Source organism: Accipiter gentilis, chromosome 24, assembly GCF_929443795.1.
Source record: "Accipiter gentilis chromosome 24, bAccGen1.1, whole genome shotgun sequence".
NCBI lineage: Eukaryota > Metazoa > Chordata > Aves > Accipitriformes > Accipitridae > Astur > Astur gentilis.
In genome coordinates this window covers 14,522,832-14,540,784 of record NC_064903.1, presented here as the reverse complement: position 1 = coordinate 14,540,784, position 17,953 = coordinate 14,522,832, and the positions used below count along the sequence as shown (strand labels likewise).

At 35.5% G+C, this 17,953-nt stretch overlaps 1 protein-coding gene across 5 annotated transcripts in view; it reads left to right on the top strand.

The window, feature by feature from the left end:
• Positions 1-16,256, top strand: part of LRCH2 (leucine rich repeats and calponin homology domain containing 2) — a 57,155-nt gene extending 40,899 nt beyond the window's left edge. For 2 of the 5 annotated variants that reach the window (XM_049827505.1, XM_049827503.1), the window contains 6 exons: positions 300-350; positions 1,461-1,518; positions 3,484-3,596; positions 4,781-4,918; positions 5,208-5,285; positions 6,449-16,256. In XM_049827505.1, the coding sequence (XP_049683462.1) occupies positions 300-350; positions 1,461-1,518; positions 3,484-3,596; positions 4,781-4,918; positions 5,208-5,285; positions 6,449-6,568 (558 nt within the window). In that variant the 3' untranslated portion in view covers positions 6,569-16,256. Of the gene's footprint in view, positions 1-299; positions 351-1,460; positions 1,519-3,483; positions 4,919-5,207; positions 5,286-6,448 lie in introns of those variants that run through there. The other 3 variants (XM_049827506.1, XM_049827504.1, XM_049827508.1) reach the window with 2 other exon arrangements.
• Positions 16,257-17,953: the final 1,697 nt, after the last annotated feature.

Below are 17,953 nucleotides of genomic sequence, written 5' to 3'. Positions count from 1 at the left end.
AACAAACTTTGCATTCCAAAGCCATAGCAGAAATAAGTATTATACTCCTTTATTTGAAAAAAGTCATCAAGATTGTGTACTGGGGAAAAGTAGGACATTTACTTGCTTTGGTAATAGGAAAGTTAATTCACCTATCAAGCAGAGGTAATGTAAAAGTAATATTCGACACAAAGTGAACAGTGTTTCCTTGATTTACATGTTTTAAATTTAGTTGCTGCCAATTTATCACATACTTGATAAATGTTGCATGTCTCACATATTGTGTATTTCATAATTTCATCTCTTTGATTTCTTTTTAGCAAGACAGTGATAATACTAATGTGTCCCCACAGTCTCCTGTGTCATCTGAGGTACAAGTTTGTGGTTTTGTTTTTCATTCAACAAACATTTCTTTGTGCACATTACTTGTCATCAGGTTTTCCATGCAGGTATAAAGCTGTTAGTTTCCTTTAAAACTGCAATTAGAAATATTTCATCATAATAAAAATTCAAAAATATATAGAGACTAGAGACAGGTGTTACAACTTGTTTTACCTTTGCAACTACTCGATTTTTCCTAGATTTTTCTTCTTTTTGACTTGTGTGTAGAAAGGTGCATTGCTTTGTCTCCATTATCTTTTGTAATGAAAAAAGCTAATAAAACAAAAATAAAATTTGCAGTATTTTGTAGGAGTCCTCTGTGCACTAGCCATCCAGAGGATTTTAAATAAAACTTGTGGTTTAGTATTTTATATATCACAGGGAACACAAGGGTACTGATACTTCTTAGGGAGTTTTGTCCTTTACAATTCTGGCTGTCACCTTTGTGGTGCAGCCTTGCAGCTTCATTCACTGGGCACCATTCACTGGTTGCTCTCCTTTTTAAGCAATGTCCATGTAGTCTCACTGTGGCTGTACTACGCTACTGAGCTCTGAATAAAGCATACCAAAAATTATTAATATTTCCACCTCATGTCAGTAAGGAACCTGAGGGAGCAGAATGAGAACATCTCCCGAATACAGTGAAATGAATTGAAAAAAGGATATCTCACGTACATACCAAATTACTGAGTGTGTCTTCCTTTTTAGATGGTGAAATGAGAAAAACCTGATCTTCATAATTGAAAGTAAATGTTTCCTGAGAAATATTGTGATATTAAGTGTTGGGAGGATATTTGCATTTGCTTACAGCCTGTTTAGAACTCTGTCCACAGAATGGTTTGCAGTAGTTGGAAATGGTTTAGAGCAGATTTTAGTTAATCTGGTGCTGCTTTTCTTCCTCAGTAAGATAATTTTATCTGCATGTAGTGAGGTTACTTTCATTCCATTTATTGTCTACTGTCCCCTTCAAAAGAGTGTGTTACAGTTAAGCAGAAGGACTCACTTTTCCTGGGCTAGAATAATTTAAACACTGTCTTGATGGGAACAAAAATTAATTCTTTTAATGAATGGAAGAAAATTGACTTTATCTTTTTTAACAGGATTATGAAAGGACAGATAGTAACACTCATGGTCCATTTGGTCTCAAACCAAGGTCAGGTAAGCTGCTGTTCTGTAACATAGCACGATAGAACAGATGTTTATTTCCCAGACTGGAAGAGATGATAAGGATAGCAGATGCATGAATTGGAATGAATATGAAGAGATGCTACAGTACAGCAATCCACTCGGTGCACTTATCACAAGCACAGTACTGGGAAAGATGTAGACAGCTGCTTTGGCAAATGAATAACTGAAAGTTCCCCAAGTTGCACAGTGATTTTTTTAATTTTTTTTTTTAATTTGAAAAATTTTTTTTCCCCACTGATTTATTTTATGCATATTTAGTAACTGCCAAAGAACAGGGAAACAGCATGCAATTGTTCTTGAGACCTGACGGATGAGGCAGGAAGGTTTCAAGAGAAGCAGATTTTTGTAATTTGTCCTATGAAAGCATGTTTTGAGCAGAGCTTTGCCAGGAGTTTTATGGCTTAGTGCTTTGCTGCACCCTGACTTTTCCAAGACTGCCATACCCTCATAAGAAGCCTGTATTGTCTAAACAATAGACTTTCAGTCCTCTGAAACCTAGGTAGAAATAATACAGGGTTTTTTCTGTTACAGTTTCTTTTGTTTGCAAGTGTCTGTGAATATTGGATGTCAACAGTGTAAACTATAGTTTGGAAAAGCCACTGTGCAATTGTTTTTTCCAGTTAATAACCACTCTTCTCTGTTTTTAAGGGAACAGTCTTCATGCAAATTCATAATGAATGAATGATCTCAACTCTTCAGTCTAATTTCATTCAGTGTTTATGGTAGCAAAGTTTGACTTAATACTAGCAGTTCCGTGAAACTTCTGTGCCAGAGATAGTTTAGTTGCATGTACCAGGACATGCCTGGCTGTGATCATTTAGAGGCTTCTGAGTTACCTATATCCTTGGCTGCAGGAAGGTGCAGATTTGATAGGAGGAAGGAGGCTTGTTAAGACTTTTCAGCCCATTTTTTCTCAGTGTGGTAGTAGGCTTCCTAGGAGCCACTCACTGCCAGTGTGTGTCTGTAAAACAGCAGCACCCGTTTCACTCAGTTCTAGGAATTTGAATGGCATTTTGTTTTTTAGTTACAAGCCAAAATCTTTGTGGATTTAGATGCTTCCATAGATACTGTTGGTAATGTGCAATTATATTTTTCTATACACACACAAACTACATGCTCTCATAATGTATAAATTCAGAGCAGTGATTTCAAGATTATCTATAAAATTTCCTGTTATTTTTGATTGTTAGATCTTTTGCTAAAATCCAAACTATTAGAAACAATATAGAAAGTTCTGAAGGTGTAAGTATTGATTTTTTTTTGTTGTTGTTCAAAAGCATGGGGTAAAATACTTAAGGATATAGTCATATTGCTACAGAAGTGTTTTTATTTGCCAGTGTTCTATAAAATAATAGAATTGTCACTTGAAGGCTTTCTGACCGTGAAGAATAGTAAAGTGAATGTCTGAACTTTTAGATGAGACATTTCATATTTTTCAATTAGTTCTTTAATAAGCAATCACTGTGTCTCTGCATATGCACAACTAACGTGCACATGTGTGAGTGTGTGTGTGTGTGTGTATATATATATATATAAAAGTCTTTCACTGTAAGTTATATTGGGAAGTTCTGTCTCTTTAGTCTCCATAAAGACTTTATACTTGATTAAAGTAAAACACAATGAAAATACTTTCAAATCCAGACTGCAAAATATGCTTGGAGAACTGCAAATGCAGTTGTATATCTTAAACAGATATTTGAATATTGAAGTATATTCTATCTCCATATTTTCTAGTTATCCATTTGCACTTAAGATGATCTGTGTATTTTATTTGAAAGATAAATTGCATAGCATCTTTTACATCAGGATACTTAAATATATTTTTTCTGAGAAGTTCTGCAGCTTTTTTCCCACTTTTATCCTTGGTGGCAGGTTTTTAGTCATTGCATTTTTAAAATCTGAATTCTGAAAACTAACTTCATTAATGTTTAATAGCTTTCAGCCGTGCATCACGTCAGGACTATGGTGCAGTGGACCCTGGATTTACAATGAGGAGGAAAATGGAGCATTTAAGGGAAGAAAGGGAACAAATAAGACAGCTTCGTAATGTAGGTACCATTATTTACTATATGAGTGCAGTGCATTTAGTTTGCTCTGTACCACAATTTAGACCTTTATTATAAAGGCCTGCAAATCATGATAGTTGCACAAGGGCATCTCTGTAGTGATGTTTCTTTCTAAGGAGTTTCATTTAACAGGCTACACTGGTACTATCTTTGATCCAACCAAAATACCAACCAGGAACTAAATGGGGTTTTTTTAGCTGAAAAATGAAGTTAAATGAAAAATAAAAATTTTTTTTAGGTTTCTGAGGTTTTAGGTTTTTCTAGGGAGACAATGTCTGCTTGTGTTTGCTACTATTTGACCTGAGATTTGAAGGAAGATGGTCATAGTCTTCTGAATAGCCAAATGCTTTTTGAATATAGAAAGTTGCTACAAGTTATACAATACTGAATGGGACCTACATTTCAGAGTTCCAGTAAGTTGTTTTCTCTATAGTTCTGTTCTCAAGATATTTAACAGTTATAGTTAACTGTGAATCGTAGCTGCTCTGCTTTCCAGGGCAGTACTAATTCTAATTTGGGGTGCGACTTCTATGAAGACTGTTTCTGTATTTGTCCGTTTACTTACGATGCACTTTACTGAGCAGTGAAGGCTTGTTGCTGGTGTGGGGAGAAAACATTCCCTGCTTCCCTTCTCTGTTTTGCAACACAAGTGTGGGCACTTCTTGGCCACCCTTTCCTCAGCTATTTAACTGTCATCTGCATGAGTGAAATGGCCATGCCCAAAGTGGTTGCGTTCCCCTCTTTCTTTTTTTTCTCCTTCTCCTAGTAAAATTGTGTATGATTTCAACCCACAAATTCTGCACACTAACAGCTTATGAGGTATTCAGCCTGCCATTTGCGTCCTTAAATTATGTGCTTTCCTATTATGAGTAGTGAGTTCATCATATGGCTTTGAGAGCTATGTATCACGGTAGTTGTTGGCTTGCATGTCTTTTTCAATGTATGTAGCTGTCTTATAAAAAAACAAACAAAAAACAAGCAAAGGGAATGTAAAGTTAATGATAAAGAGAAAAAGATATCTCTACTCAGTAAAGTGTGAGTTGACTCCATTTACTTCACTTTAGTATTAAAATGTCCCTTTTAAACTGAATGCTTCAAAATACCCTGGATTTAAAATTGAAAATTAGCTAATGCTGAAAGTAACTTACTTATGGACTTCTTAATAGAATCTTGAATCAAGGTTAAAAGTAATTTTGCCAGATGACATTGGAGCAGCATTGATGGATGGAGTAGTTCTTTGCCATTTAGCCAATCACATAAGGCCGCGTTCTGTTGCCAGCATTCATGTACCATCGCCAGCAGTGGTAAGTCATTTATCTCACTTTTGTTGCATCTTGTATGAAAACAAGCTTTTGAATTTCAATACTAAAACATCATTAATCTTGTTTACCTTTTTAATTGGCTACATGCCTCACTTTGATTTTTCTGCAAGAAGCATTAAGCAAGGCTCAGAAGTTTAGTTTAAGAACTATTTTCATATACTGAGTCTCCATAGAATTTGTTCTGTGTTTTAGCAATTGTAACTGAATTTGCATTAGAAATATACAATACTTTACGAATATATGATGAAGATCTAACATCCTGTCTTTACAGCCTAAACTCAGTATGGCAAAATGCCGAAGAAATGTTGAAAACTTTCTTGATGCTTGTAAAAAATTGGGCGTTCCACAGGTATACTAACTGCTTTATTGACTTATTAAAAACAACAGAAAATGTCAGCAAGATGGGTGTTTTGGGGGGCTTAATTCAGGGAGCAATAGTGATTATATTACTGACCAGGGAACTTGAAGATATGAAAAGAAGAGCCATTTCTGGCCTGTGACATGAACTTGAGGAAGTTACTTTATGGGTTTCTAGTCAGTTCCTTATAGTAAAAATAATACCTCCTTGTTTAGATGATAATTTATTTTACAAAAGAACTGATGTGAGAGGATGATGTTGTAATATTTGAAAGTCTTGAGTTTAGCAACTCAGTTTGGAATGAATTTCAGTGTCTGCCTGGGAAAAACCCTGCAATTACAGTAATATGTAGCCTAACTGATTAGCTATCTTTTTTAGCATGGCCGTAGTTGCAGCCCATTATTCATGCTTCTGTTGCCCAAGTTCCTCCTCTTACTTCCCTGGAGGGGCACGAGGGACAGGGACGATGACTAAAGATCAAATAATTTTCTGCATATTACGAGAGACAAACTCCCTCAACCCTTTTTAGTGGAACAAGAGAATTAGTTCATGGATTTAGAAGCCTAGGTTACTGGTCTGCCACAGCTTCTATCTAGTGTGGAGCCACAGGCCATTCAGAAGTTAGAGATGCTAAGATTTACCTCCTGAATTACATGTAACACCGGCTAGCACTTGGGAAAGTTGTTCAGCTTGTGCTGAATTTTGAAACTGAAATATGACTTTCTTGGGGAATGGCTCATTACTGAGGACCCAGTTTGTCAGCACTTCCAAGTTTTCCCAAGGGAAAAATTGGTAATAAGGCTACAAAACAAGGGAAGGGTGAAGTAGGCCACTGAGCCAACAGTGCCTATCAGCCTGTTTTTCTTGCTCTCTTTATGAGAAGAAGCAGAGTCTTTGGCTTTATGAAATTAGCAGTCTTTTATGCGTCTTCTGATGTTGTCATAGTTTAACACTTTAAACAGATCTTAGATATAATTGGTTTCTGAACATTCTGTTACTGTAGAGAACCACATGCAAAATTTAAGGTCAAAGACATTTTCTATGCAAGTGTCTTAGTGATGTATGTGTGACTTCAGAGAGAATGTGTTTGTTACGTGCCTTTGGGGAAAAAAAAAAAGAATGAAGCATGATACGCGTACTGCTTTATTTTGCAGGAGAGACTTTGCTTGCCTCACCACATTCTGGAGGAAAGGGGTCTGGTGAAGGTTGGCCTCACAGTTCAAGCCCTGCTTGAATTGCCTACATTGAAAGTATCTCAGCTTTCCTCCATGTGACGTGACTTCTTCGAAGCTAGACAACTTACCGTTTGATCTGTTGATCTGTATTGCTCTGAGGCAGTTCAGCTTCCTACATGGGAACATCCAAGCCATCAAAAACTAATACCTGTCCAGATGCTGTAGAGAGCCTTACTTTGGAGTTGTACATGAAAACCTTGGAGTCAGCTGACTTAATTATGTTAAAAGAACATAATTATTCTTTTTTTTCTTTTTGTAATTGGATGCACAAAGAGATGGTGGTAGCATCAGTTTCTCTTTCCAGTTAATTTAAGTTAAAAGCTGCCATTTAACATCTCACAGTGTTACAGTTAAATGCTGGATTTCTTTTCCTACATTGAAAATGGTGTTTGAATTATTTTAGAAGTATAAAGCACATTACCACCCCCACCCACCCCCCCGCCCCTTTACTCTTTCAAGTCAATCATTTGATTTAAAGGTAAGACAAAAATGTAGCCATGGTATGATGGTAAAAATGCGAGCGACTGATCACTTGTAATCCACTTTCACTCTCTCAGAAAGCTTGATATTTGTGTTCTTTATTTTTTGCACTCCTGATTGTAACTTACACACTTCTAACATTGCCAGTATTTAGTCTGAGTGTATGGTGATTACACAAAACAGTATATAATGGGAAAAGGACACATTTTACTGAGTTTTTTCCAGTCTTCTAGGTTGGTGCCAAATATTTTTTTCAGTTGTACTGTAGATTGTTTACATGTGAAGTGCCTGTGTAATTGATAACTCTTAATAGTCTTAAACATTTTTGAAATTTCTTTGTTTAAAATAGATAAAATGAAAATTTTAAAATATTTTAATAGGTTTTTGTAAAATCAGTATGTGAAGATTTAAGTAATACTTCACATTTTTGATGTTGGGTGTTTTAAGTTTGTTGCACAATTTAATTGGTTATTTTGTTGTCTAATAATTAGAAAATACTGTAAATACTTTTTATTTATGATATTTAATTTGATAATACCTAATCACTTTTGGTTTAATGTATTATTGGACAAAAAAAAGTTGTCTACTTTTCTTTGTTTGGGACAAACAAATATACATGGTGAGTACGACATGAGGACTAGTGATGCATACAGAGTAGTTTAGGACATTTTGATAAAACTGCCAAAATCTCAGGTTTACGCTGTGACTTTCAGGATTTTGTGTAATATTGCTCCTGATCTCACGTTACGTTTTTACAACAGGTTTATCCATAATTAGTTGGGAAATATCAACGTTTATCTTTTTTAGTGTTTATGGGATTTATTGTGTAATTTACACAAGTGTGGCATAGCACACAAATCGGTTTGTACAATGTCACTGTGCTGAGACATTAGATTTTTCTGGATAAATGTGAAAAAGAAAAATTTCCACTGTGGTGGCTTTTTGAAACGTAGGAGTTTATGCATTTGTTTGCTTCTGCACAAATTCTCAGTGTTTGAGAACATTCTGAAACCATACACAGTTGAGTTCTCTTGTCCAAACAAGTTGCAAATAATTTCATAATTTTAGTAATAGATCTGTTTGCATTAGTTTGTTCTTCATTAATAGGTAGCTCAATTAAAAAAAAAAGTTCTGACTGTCACAGATTTTCCGTTTCAGGCTAAGGTGATTTCGATTGAGGGATATGTTTGCCAAGCATGTAACAAGATTTGATTCTGTTCTTTCTAACTGATCAACACCCCATGTAATATAATTCATAACAGAATGAGGGAGGGGTATCGTTTACTCCTTCATTTACTATGGTCCTTAAAATCAATAGCTGAGAGGAAAAGGAACCTCTTTCTGATGACAAGAATTTTTAAAAAAAGATAAATTATTTTTAAATCCATCACAACAAGCTGATTCATGTGTAGTAGTTAAAAACCACTATTGTTTTTATAGTATTTTCTTAAAATACAGCTCATGGAGAGGCTGGTGTAAAACTTAATTTGCAAAGTCCTAGATATAAATCTTAGGTTACATAAATACTTGTTTAAGGAAACTGGATTGCTTTGACCTTTGAAGTATGGTATTTCAAATCTCTCTGGTTTTTAAATCATTCAGATAATACTCATTTTAACAACTTCAATCTCTGTTTTTCATTAAAGGCCGTATCTGAAAAGTCATGCTAAGACTAAAATGATAAAGTAATATAATTCATTGAGCAAAATGCTTGTTTGCTACATTTGAACAACACAACCATTCAAAAAAAAAAGTTGGTCTTTCAATTCCTTGCTAAGGTATTGACGACAACAAGTTCTATTTTGGTATGTTAGCCATAGAATTGCTAACTGTAAATTGTCACTTTCAGTTTTCAGGCTTAAACTGATCAACACTCCTATTTCATTGTCATATTTAAAGATGTTTTCTGATCTTAAAGTAACTTTTTTTCTACTATAACTAAATTTATAAAGTTATATCACAGTGTAAACATTAAGAATTCCCTTGATGTAGCATGCCAGATGATTACCAGGTTTTTTTAAGCTTAGCTTATTTCCTAAGTAACTTGAAAACTGGATATGCAATTAACATACTCAATTTAAACTGTATCTCTGAAGTTGAAAACTACTAAAATAACTTTTTTTTTAAGTACTCTGGAGTTCTTCCCCACAAACTTGCTAGAAACAGTCTTACTTTGCCATTCATTGGAAATTATTATGGCCATGTTCATGCTTATGGGGAAGGATAATCATTACTCTTCCAGGGCTTCCTTTGTAGCATTGCAAAGATTAAGGCCTTCAAGTACCCTTAGGAGCAATCTGAGAAAAGTTCCACTGTGCTTGGATGAATCTTTTCTCATCTCTCTTTAGCTGCTTTTACAAATAATAATAATCTAAAGCCTTGCTAAAGTTGGCTGTTCCCGTTGTGATTTTTTTTTAGGAGCAACTGCAAAAAAGATGCTAAAAAAGTTTTGAGTTTTAATTTTAAAGCAGCCCATGGAAATTGCTGCTGTCTTCCCTGTACAAGATTTTGCCTACTATTCCCTTTCTCCCTTTCCATTTGATTCCCAGAATCTTATTACTTATTTTTGTTTGTTCACAGATCTAGTGACTTGACATTTTTCATTACTGTATGCCACTTTCTGCCTTCCTCTTTACTTTTTTTAAAGAAAATGCTCCAATGACACTGGTGACTTCTGAGATTCCAGAATCCCTGCTCCCAACATTTAGTATGTTTGAGAGATCCTTTCCTATTTTTAGGATGCCATGTCATTACTTAATATTTGGTACAGCTGATAGGATGGTTAAAAGCAGAGCCCTGCCCAATTCCTATAGTAGTTGCTCAGTTTTTACTTTGGATGTGAAGAGAAGTCAACATTAAAAGCTTTAGGAAACTGCATTAAGTTTTCCTAATTAATTTAAGAGTTAACTAGGGTGCTTTTGTTATTGTGAATGCTATACAAAGTTACTACAATAATGTGGTGTGAATCATAAATTACTGAGTGAATCAACATACTGACAGGGCTTCTGGCCTTCTGTGTTTTTTCTGTTTTTATGTCATTGGATGCAGTATGTCGCACATGTATGATCTTTCATTTAAGCAATAATGTCCCAGATATTGTGAGATCTTAAAGCAGTGGCATTAGAATAGTTGTAAAGTGTGGTGACTTCCCCCACAGTATCTCAGAAATGCTTTTCATCTATTATATAATACTGCTAATCAAGTGTGCTAGCTGGGGCACTGCTGAGTATGGAGTAAACCATCTATACCCATGTATCTGGAGGCCTTCCAAACTAAAATTATCATAAAATACAGAGGAATACATCTGAAACAATAAATAACTATGACACAAATAATAAGAATCTCTGGGTAAAACGCTAGCTTCACCGAAGTCAATGCAAGTTTTGCTCTTGACTTCAGCAAGGATTTCACCTTTTTATTTATGGAACATCCTAGTTGGAGCCCATAGCAAACATGGCTTAAATTTGTTTGACACTAGCAAAGCTTTAGTGTCACATTCTTGACTAAAAATAGTGACCTCTGGTAAGTCAAAGGAAGCTTTAAAATATTACACTGATTCATTTATTTAATACAAATTTTCTGATATGCCATATACAGTATTAAGATGGTAGGAAATATTACTTTGAAGCACAGCTTTCGTATTATGGGAAGGTATGTCACCTCAATAAAATTGCAGGTGAGGACTACCATCAGTTATTTACTGCACTAAAAACTTTATTTTAAATATCTTACCATTTAGCAGCAGTCTTCTCAGATTCTGACATAAATCTGTAGCCAAATTCAAACAAAAAGTGAAAAGGCATCTGTTTTCACTAAAATTGAATTTCCATGTCTCTTCTCAGTATTGAAGAGAAGGAAAAAGGTCTGACATTTCTTTATTCTGCTGATTTCTTAAATGCTTGTGTGAAAGGTAGTTGTATCTAATACAGCTGCGGTCTGCCTGTTTGTCTCTGAATTGGTCTGTGTACCAATGCAGAAATAAAGCACATTAATAATTCAACTGAGTTCAACTGAAAGCAACCTGTGGAAGGTTTTAGCAATTTGCTGCAAATAGGAGATGATTTTGTATTGGTAAATCAAATTTCTCTTTTTCATCTCTAAGTCAGGCTAATGTATGTGTTACTTTCAAGAGGTACATCATATTAAAGTGACCTCTACTTGAAAAACAAAAGCAAATAAAACACCACCCCAACACACAAAAAACTGGTGAAATATTTCCTGTTTGTAGGTGACTCTTTGGAATTTTAAAAAAGTCATTAAGACCAGGAATGGGAAAAGCAAAGTACAGTTGTCCAAGGAGAGAGTGCTCGTGAGTTGATCTCACACTGAATGACTTGCACAATGAAAAGCTTTTAGTTTTAGTAGAGAAAGAAATGTTTTGTAGCTGCTTCATGGCGAGGGAGGCAGATCCTTAAGTACATGCAGCTTTCTGCAGAGGTTACAACAAGAAGAAATTTGGCATGTTTGTTTTCCTAAAGACTGTATGTTTTGGATAGCTCTATCCCAGTGCTGCAGAATGCAGAAAACATTGCCCATTCCAAGCCCTGGGTAGGGTACCTAGTTGGTGCCATTTGCACTACCCTCTGGCTTTGTAGTGATGAGACTGCAACTTCTGAAGGCAACACCTCCTTACTGCATGCTGCTGCCTCCTCCTGCATAGGCTGCAGAGTTCTTTTAAATACATGTTTGCAGTCTGGATAAAACACTAAGGAAAGCAGTAACTTTACTTGAGAGTAATAGATAAGTAGATGTTTGCCAGTATTTAACTTCTACCTGCAACGAATGACATAGAGCAAGCTTGCTCTAGGAACTACAGAACTTCACTGATTGGAAATTGCACCATGACTTTTAACAGGTTAGTGTGTCACTTGTCCTCTCATGTGAGTGAATCAAAACAGTAATACTGTTTCTTGTTCCATACGCAACACACTGTGGGATATATGTAATTCACTTACAAATGGAATGAAAGGCAAACTGTATTTTTTAATCAAGAATTTTATGGCACAGAACTCTTTGGTAAAATAACTACGAAGGTAAAAAATTATTCTCTTCCTGTGAAGAAAATTACTGCTGGTCTTGACTGTTAAAATAGAGAACATATGTGATTAACTGAATTTTAGTTTAAACTTGCCACTGCACAGGAACAGTTCTGGTTCCTGTGTTTCTTGTATAATAAAATGCCACTTTGCTTTATTTGTCTTTAAGTATTTCATGTAGTACAATTCTGACAGCATTATTTTAAAGTTATTTGTTCCCTCATTGTTTTTGATCTTTTTTTTTACTTTTTTTAACATGGGAGGCAAAGGGAGGCAAAATTGCTATAAGCTACCTGATTAATTTCTATGGAAGGAATTAAAGTTGTTATTAAAATGACATAATCAGTCATTTTTAGTTCAAATGTTTTATAGCTGACTGCATTATCAAAGAAGAATTTTCAATATGGTTTTCCCATATACATTTAGAATCTAAATTTTAAACAAAACCAAAAAGTCTTTCCAGGACTCCTTTCGTATCTTAGCAAATATTAAAGGAGAATAATAGCTCAAACTTGACAGCAAATTTAATTGTTTTGGGAAACTTTCCCTTTTGGCAGTGTTAGGTTTATGGTTGGACTCTTATCTTAAAGGTCTTTTCCAACCTAGATGATTCTCTGATTCTATGACTTCAATGAGACCAGAATGTCCCTCAGTAGTTTTCTAACTGAGCTACAACATGAAGTTAGTGATTTAAAATGAATTCTTGGCACTATGAGGATTTCCTCACTTCTTTAAATGAAATATGGCAAACGTAACCTTTTTTTTTCACAATAGTTTTATGAAGGCAGGTTGTGAAACAGAATGTTTGGAAATAATCACAAGAATACCTTTTTGTTTCATTTTTAAATATGAGTGAACCAGTGAAATATTTCCAGAACTGCTATATTTGTTTAGGATTTGGTCGTGCCATTCCTGGCATGGGAACTCCCATTGTTCAGTATTAGTATGCTTTCTGGAGCATGTGCAAGATTGTGCTCTTCACATGCAAATGTTAATACAGTTGTGTTTCCTGAATTGATGTGTTACATTAAGCATGGCTGAAACTGTGGGAATTCTTAGCTGCAACTGTTCATGTCTGTTGCAGCAGCAGGTGATGCAAGGCTTTGATTCCCATGATGGGCATATGCAGGCATTGCAGAAGGGTTGTTTGGTGGATTATGTTGGGAATAATGTGAATAGTTTTTACTATTATGTAATGTGTAGAACAAGGAAAATGTGATTGCTTTACGATTATCATTCCGTTAGCATTCGGTTATTTTATTTCGTAACTTGTGATTATAAAACTCAAAATGCAATGTAACCAAATGATCAATATGTAAATGTGTGCAGGACATGACGGAAGTAGTTCTGAGGCACAGTTGGAGAGTGATCATTTAAAAATAGATGCTTAAATTGTATATATATTTGCAACATCTTTGATAGTGCATTTCAATTCATTCTGCATTTCATATTCTTGTAAAGTGCATCTTCCACACTTATGAAGATTGTCTACTTGTACATACTGTCTTTTTTCAGGACTTCCATTATTGCTGGAGCTTCCAACATATATGTTTCTTTTGAAAAATGTTCCTACTGTTATTTTTTGTAAATAGTTTTTTGTATTAAATTTGCATGGATAAACCCCACATTTCTAAAACCAGTGTACATACTCTGTGTATAAAATACAAACTGTTTCATACCTTTCATGCAGTCAAGTTATTCAATTTGATTTCACTTCAGTTTTTATATATTTGTTGTAAGTAATAAGAATTTGTTGTATGTTCTTTCAAACGTTTTTGTTGCAGTTTTGATAGATAAGTGACCTGCCTCATGACATATCAGGAAACATGTTCTTTTATAGTGACAAATGAAAGAAATGTTAACTCTTATTCCAGGGAAATACATGACACTTTTACATAAGAAGCATGTTAGGATTTTCATTTTGACCAACAGGGACATAAGTGGTGAGGACCCATGAAGATAAAGATGCCTTTACTTGTAGCAGGGTCTTTATATATTTACACACTTTCCTGTCTTACACAACGTGAAAACCACCCAGTGTCTTAGAGCATATGTATCTGGAACAACATAGTTTTTTGAATCTTGCTAATAGTAAGCTTAATCCAGTACAGAAACTCCTACTGACAGAGGTGATCTGCTTCCCTTCTGTTCCCTGGATTGGATCTGGCAATAGCACAGATAACCTTGTGTGTGGTTTGCAGTCATTAATTGCTAGATCCAGCATTAGGGAAACAGAACTGCTGGTGTTTGGAGCTGTAGTTAAGTTAGGTTATTCAAATGTAGGTTAAAATAGAATTCTATCCAAGGAAATTGATTTTACCTTAATGTCTTTCTGTTTATTTAAAGATCTGGATAATTTTATTATTAGACCTGAATATTGAAACTAAAAATTCTCTTTTGAGAGATGTTTTTCCCTGTGAGACTTTTCATTCTGCACCTGCATGCACCCAGCTGTTCTTTGTTTCCTGATGAAGCACAATTTGGGACTATAAAGCAGAAATTGAGGAACAGCACTACAAAGAAAGCGAACACCATCCCTCAACAAAGGCATCTAAACCGTTGGAACTTTTGCAGTTATTGATGAGGGGTTTGTGGTTGAAACGTTCTGTGAGTCTGTTGTTTAGTTGCCAGCTATAAAGAAAACTTTCCTATTATGAAAAGGCTTTTCAGGTCTACAAAGGAAATGGTACCATGTGCAGGGGCCTCTGTTCCAGGCTGGACTCCATGAACCATCAGATTCCTGTCTGGCTTTGGTCATCTCCATAGGGAGGGTCACTGTTGAATAAGGAAGTGTTGTAAGCAAAAAAAATCTGCAATTTCTACATGAGATGTATTGAGAGAAATGTAAAATTCATGAAGCTTTGCAGTATAATTTTTTTATTTGAGCTTGGTACATTTGATCAGGGTGCCATGAGTATGTACCAGCTGTGGATAATATGGCTCAGGCATGGACTCTTTTCATGGAGTCATGAGGTATTAGAAGTTTTGTAAGCGGTAGGCTCCAGCTATAAACAAAACATAGCTTACTACACCTGCCTCAGTAAAGATGTCTGCTGCTGGCAGGCTGCATTGATTCCAACAGGATTTGGGAACTCATGGCATTGAATACATTTTATAGATCTTTATTGCAGTGCTTCCTCCACCCAGTGATTCTTCATGAGTAGTTCTTAGGTCCATATGGGTCTTGCTGACTGCAGTAACCTTTTCAGATGTCACACTGAGCTTTTTCAGCTTCTATTTCCTAAATCAAAGTTGGTAAACTACTGCGAAATAGAACTTTTTTGTTTTCTGTTCAGGCTTGAAATCTGCATCTTCCTCCATAGTCTGTCAGATACCTGCAACATATGTTCTCATGCTGTATCTGCTTTTACAGTCTCTCCTCGGTGTCCTGCTTCTAGACCAGTTGTACATCTTGTTGTCTTCAGCTGCTGGTTTGCATTGGTTAAGATTCATTGTTATGACGGTAGCCTTTTAACTTTCCTCTCTGATTAAGACATATCTACACCAGTGGTGGATATAACTACAATGCCCCAGGCTAGCATCACTGTTCTGATTCTTAGTTTGTGGAAACTGAGAGTTTTTTAAAAAAGAAAAACAACAAAAAAAACCCACCGCATCCGTTGTTTCACAGAATTCTGTTTCTGGTTCTGTGTTCAGACACATTAATCAGTTCCTCTGAGTGGCTACAAATATCACTCAAATGTCTGTTAGAACCCTTCCAAGAATATTTTTTAAAAAGTTTGAAGTTTAATGTTGCAATGACTTTAGCAGATTAAACCTATTTGCAAAATGTGTATGTAATTATTTGTGGTTTTAATTAGTTAGGCCTCTAATAATGGAAATCTCATGCTAATAATATTCTGATAATATAGCCAAAGAGTAGATTATAATATGAATATCTAGTTTTCACAGCTATAACACATTGCCTTCAGAACTGAATGATGCATAACTCAGCACAATAGCTCATAGCTACTAGTAAGGGCAATATAAGAAGAATTAGAACATGTTAATTTTTCTGAAATTCACAGGTGATTGTTAAAGGTTTGACTTTGTATCATCTTAACATAGTTTTCATTATAGTGGGGAAGTGGAACAACTAGACTGTATGTGGAACCTCTGTAGGTTTTTTATTAGTTAACATTTAAATGTGACAAACTTAACTGGAATACTTGTATTTTTCAGCAACTCAATAAACATTTATCTTTGGAGTATTATAATTGTGGCTTTATTATAATTATTTCATTACCAGAATTCATACAACTTTTCATATATACATACCAACAGATACAGTGTGTGTGTGATCTCTAGATCAATGACAAGTTGAAGAAATGATGAAGGATTTACCCAGAGAAAACCATGTGTTCTGTGTTAGCTGATCCTGTAAGGCCTCTGCTTATATACCTGGTTCTGTTGCATTGTTGATGATGAAGAATAACCTCTTCAACTATATCCATAGGAGGCAGAAAAAACAAATTCATATCTAAGAATGGAACTGTGGGACTGTATATTGTTGCCACCACCCTAGTACACAACTGTGAAAGCTTATATCAGCATGGAGACTGCAGAGGCCACCACTTTTTGCATCTTCCATCTTGTTATCTGTCCATCCCACTTGCATGTGGCATTGCATTCCTCTGTATATAAGTCTATTGAAGGTGGTTGTCGGAGGTCTTGGGGCTCACTGCTTTGATGAGTTTAAGGTGCAAACCTTCCAGAGGACCATCTCCCTTACTCTCATCCTTTCACAGGAGGTGGCCCCAGTGCCAGTGAAAAATTGTCTCATTAAGTGGTATACTACTAGTTTTATCTTCCATAAAACTGTCAGATGGAGCTACCTTACATTTCCCGCTCTTCAGCATTCCAGAGAGGTTCATTGCTTTTTTCTCCTAACGCATTTATAGGTATTTTTCTGCTCCAAAGTTACTGGTTTTTTTTAAATCCTGTTGCAGCTTGAGTGAGAAATATGTTAAGTGTAAATGTTCATTTGTTAAGACTGTGACATTTCAGATAGGTAGGAATTCATGAGCTTATGAGACATAGTTCATTTCACCCACTTTTGATCTCCAGAATCTCCTGTTCTCCTTTAATCAGAAGATAAAAAAAAAGTAAAGCAACAGCTAACACTGTGCTTCCTAGCATAAGCTTCCAAGTGCATGAACTTCTGAAAAAATTTAAGACAAACCATCCCACACTCCATGTTTTCCCAGCCCCTAAGAAACCCAAGCAAAAGAAAGGAGTATTATCTCTGAAAACTTTCAGTGATATTGCTTAGAAATGGGTAAGTAGTATTGAATTTGGTCACAAATAGCACTTACGTTAAAGCTACTCTCCACTAATCAGTGGGTGATGTGTCCAGCTTGCACACTCCACTGTGTACTGAAATAAGTTCATTCTATTCTTACTGGAGAAAGACATACATACAACAATGAAGTTGAGATACTTCTGCCAACAGTGATAACTGTGATTTTTGTCTCGAGCAACATAAACTTCTATTTCCCAGGAATATCAGTTAAATGATGATTATATTGTTTCTGATGAAATGGTGGGGGAATTGTTAAACGGTTTCCTTTCTCTCCTTCCTCCTGTCTTTGCAAATGAAGAATTGCAAAAGAAGAGACATAGTAGCTAGAATTATTACTCTTGGACCACTCCAGTGAATCAGGCATCATTTGTTACTCAATGTTCTTGCCCTTCTCTGAGCAGTCCCATGCTTGCTTCTTTATCCATTATTCTAGTATTGCATGTATATGGCATCACTGAGCCTTATTTGTGTGTTTGGGATCTTCAAAACTCCCTTTGCCAATTTTTATCTTGCTAGTGGTTTAGAAATAGTCTTGTCATGCAGGCTCCATTGGACGGGCTCTTTTTGATAACTTGCATTAATGTTTTGTTCAAAGATCTTTCATTG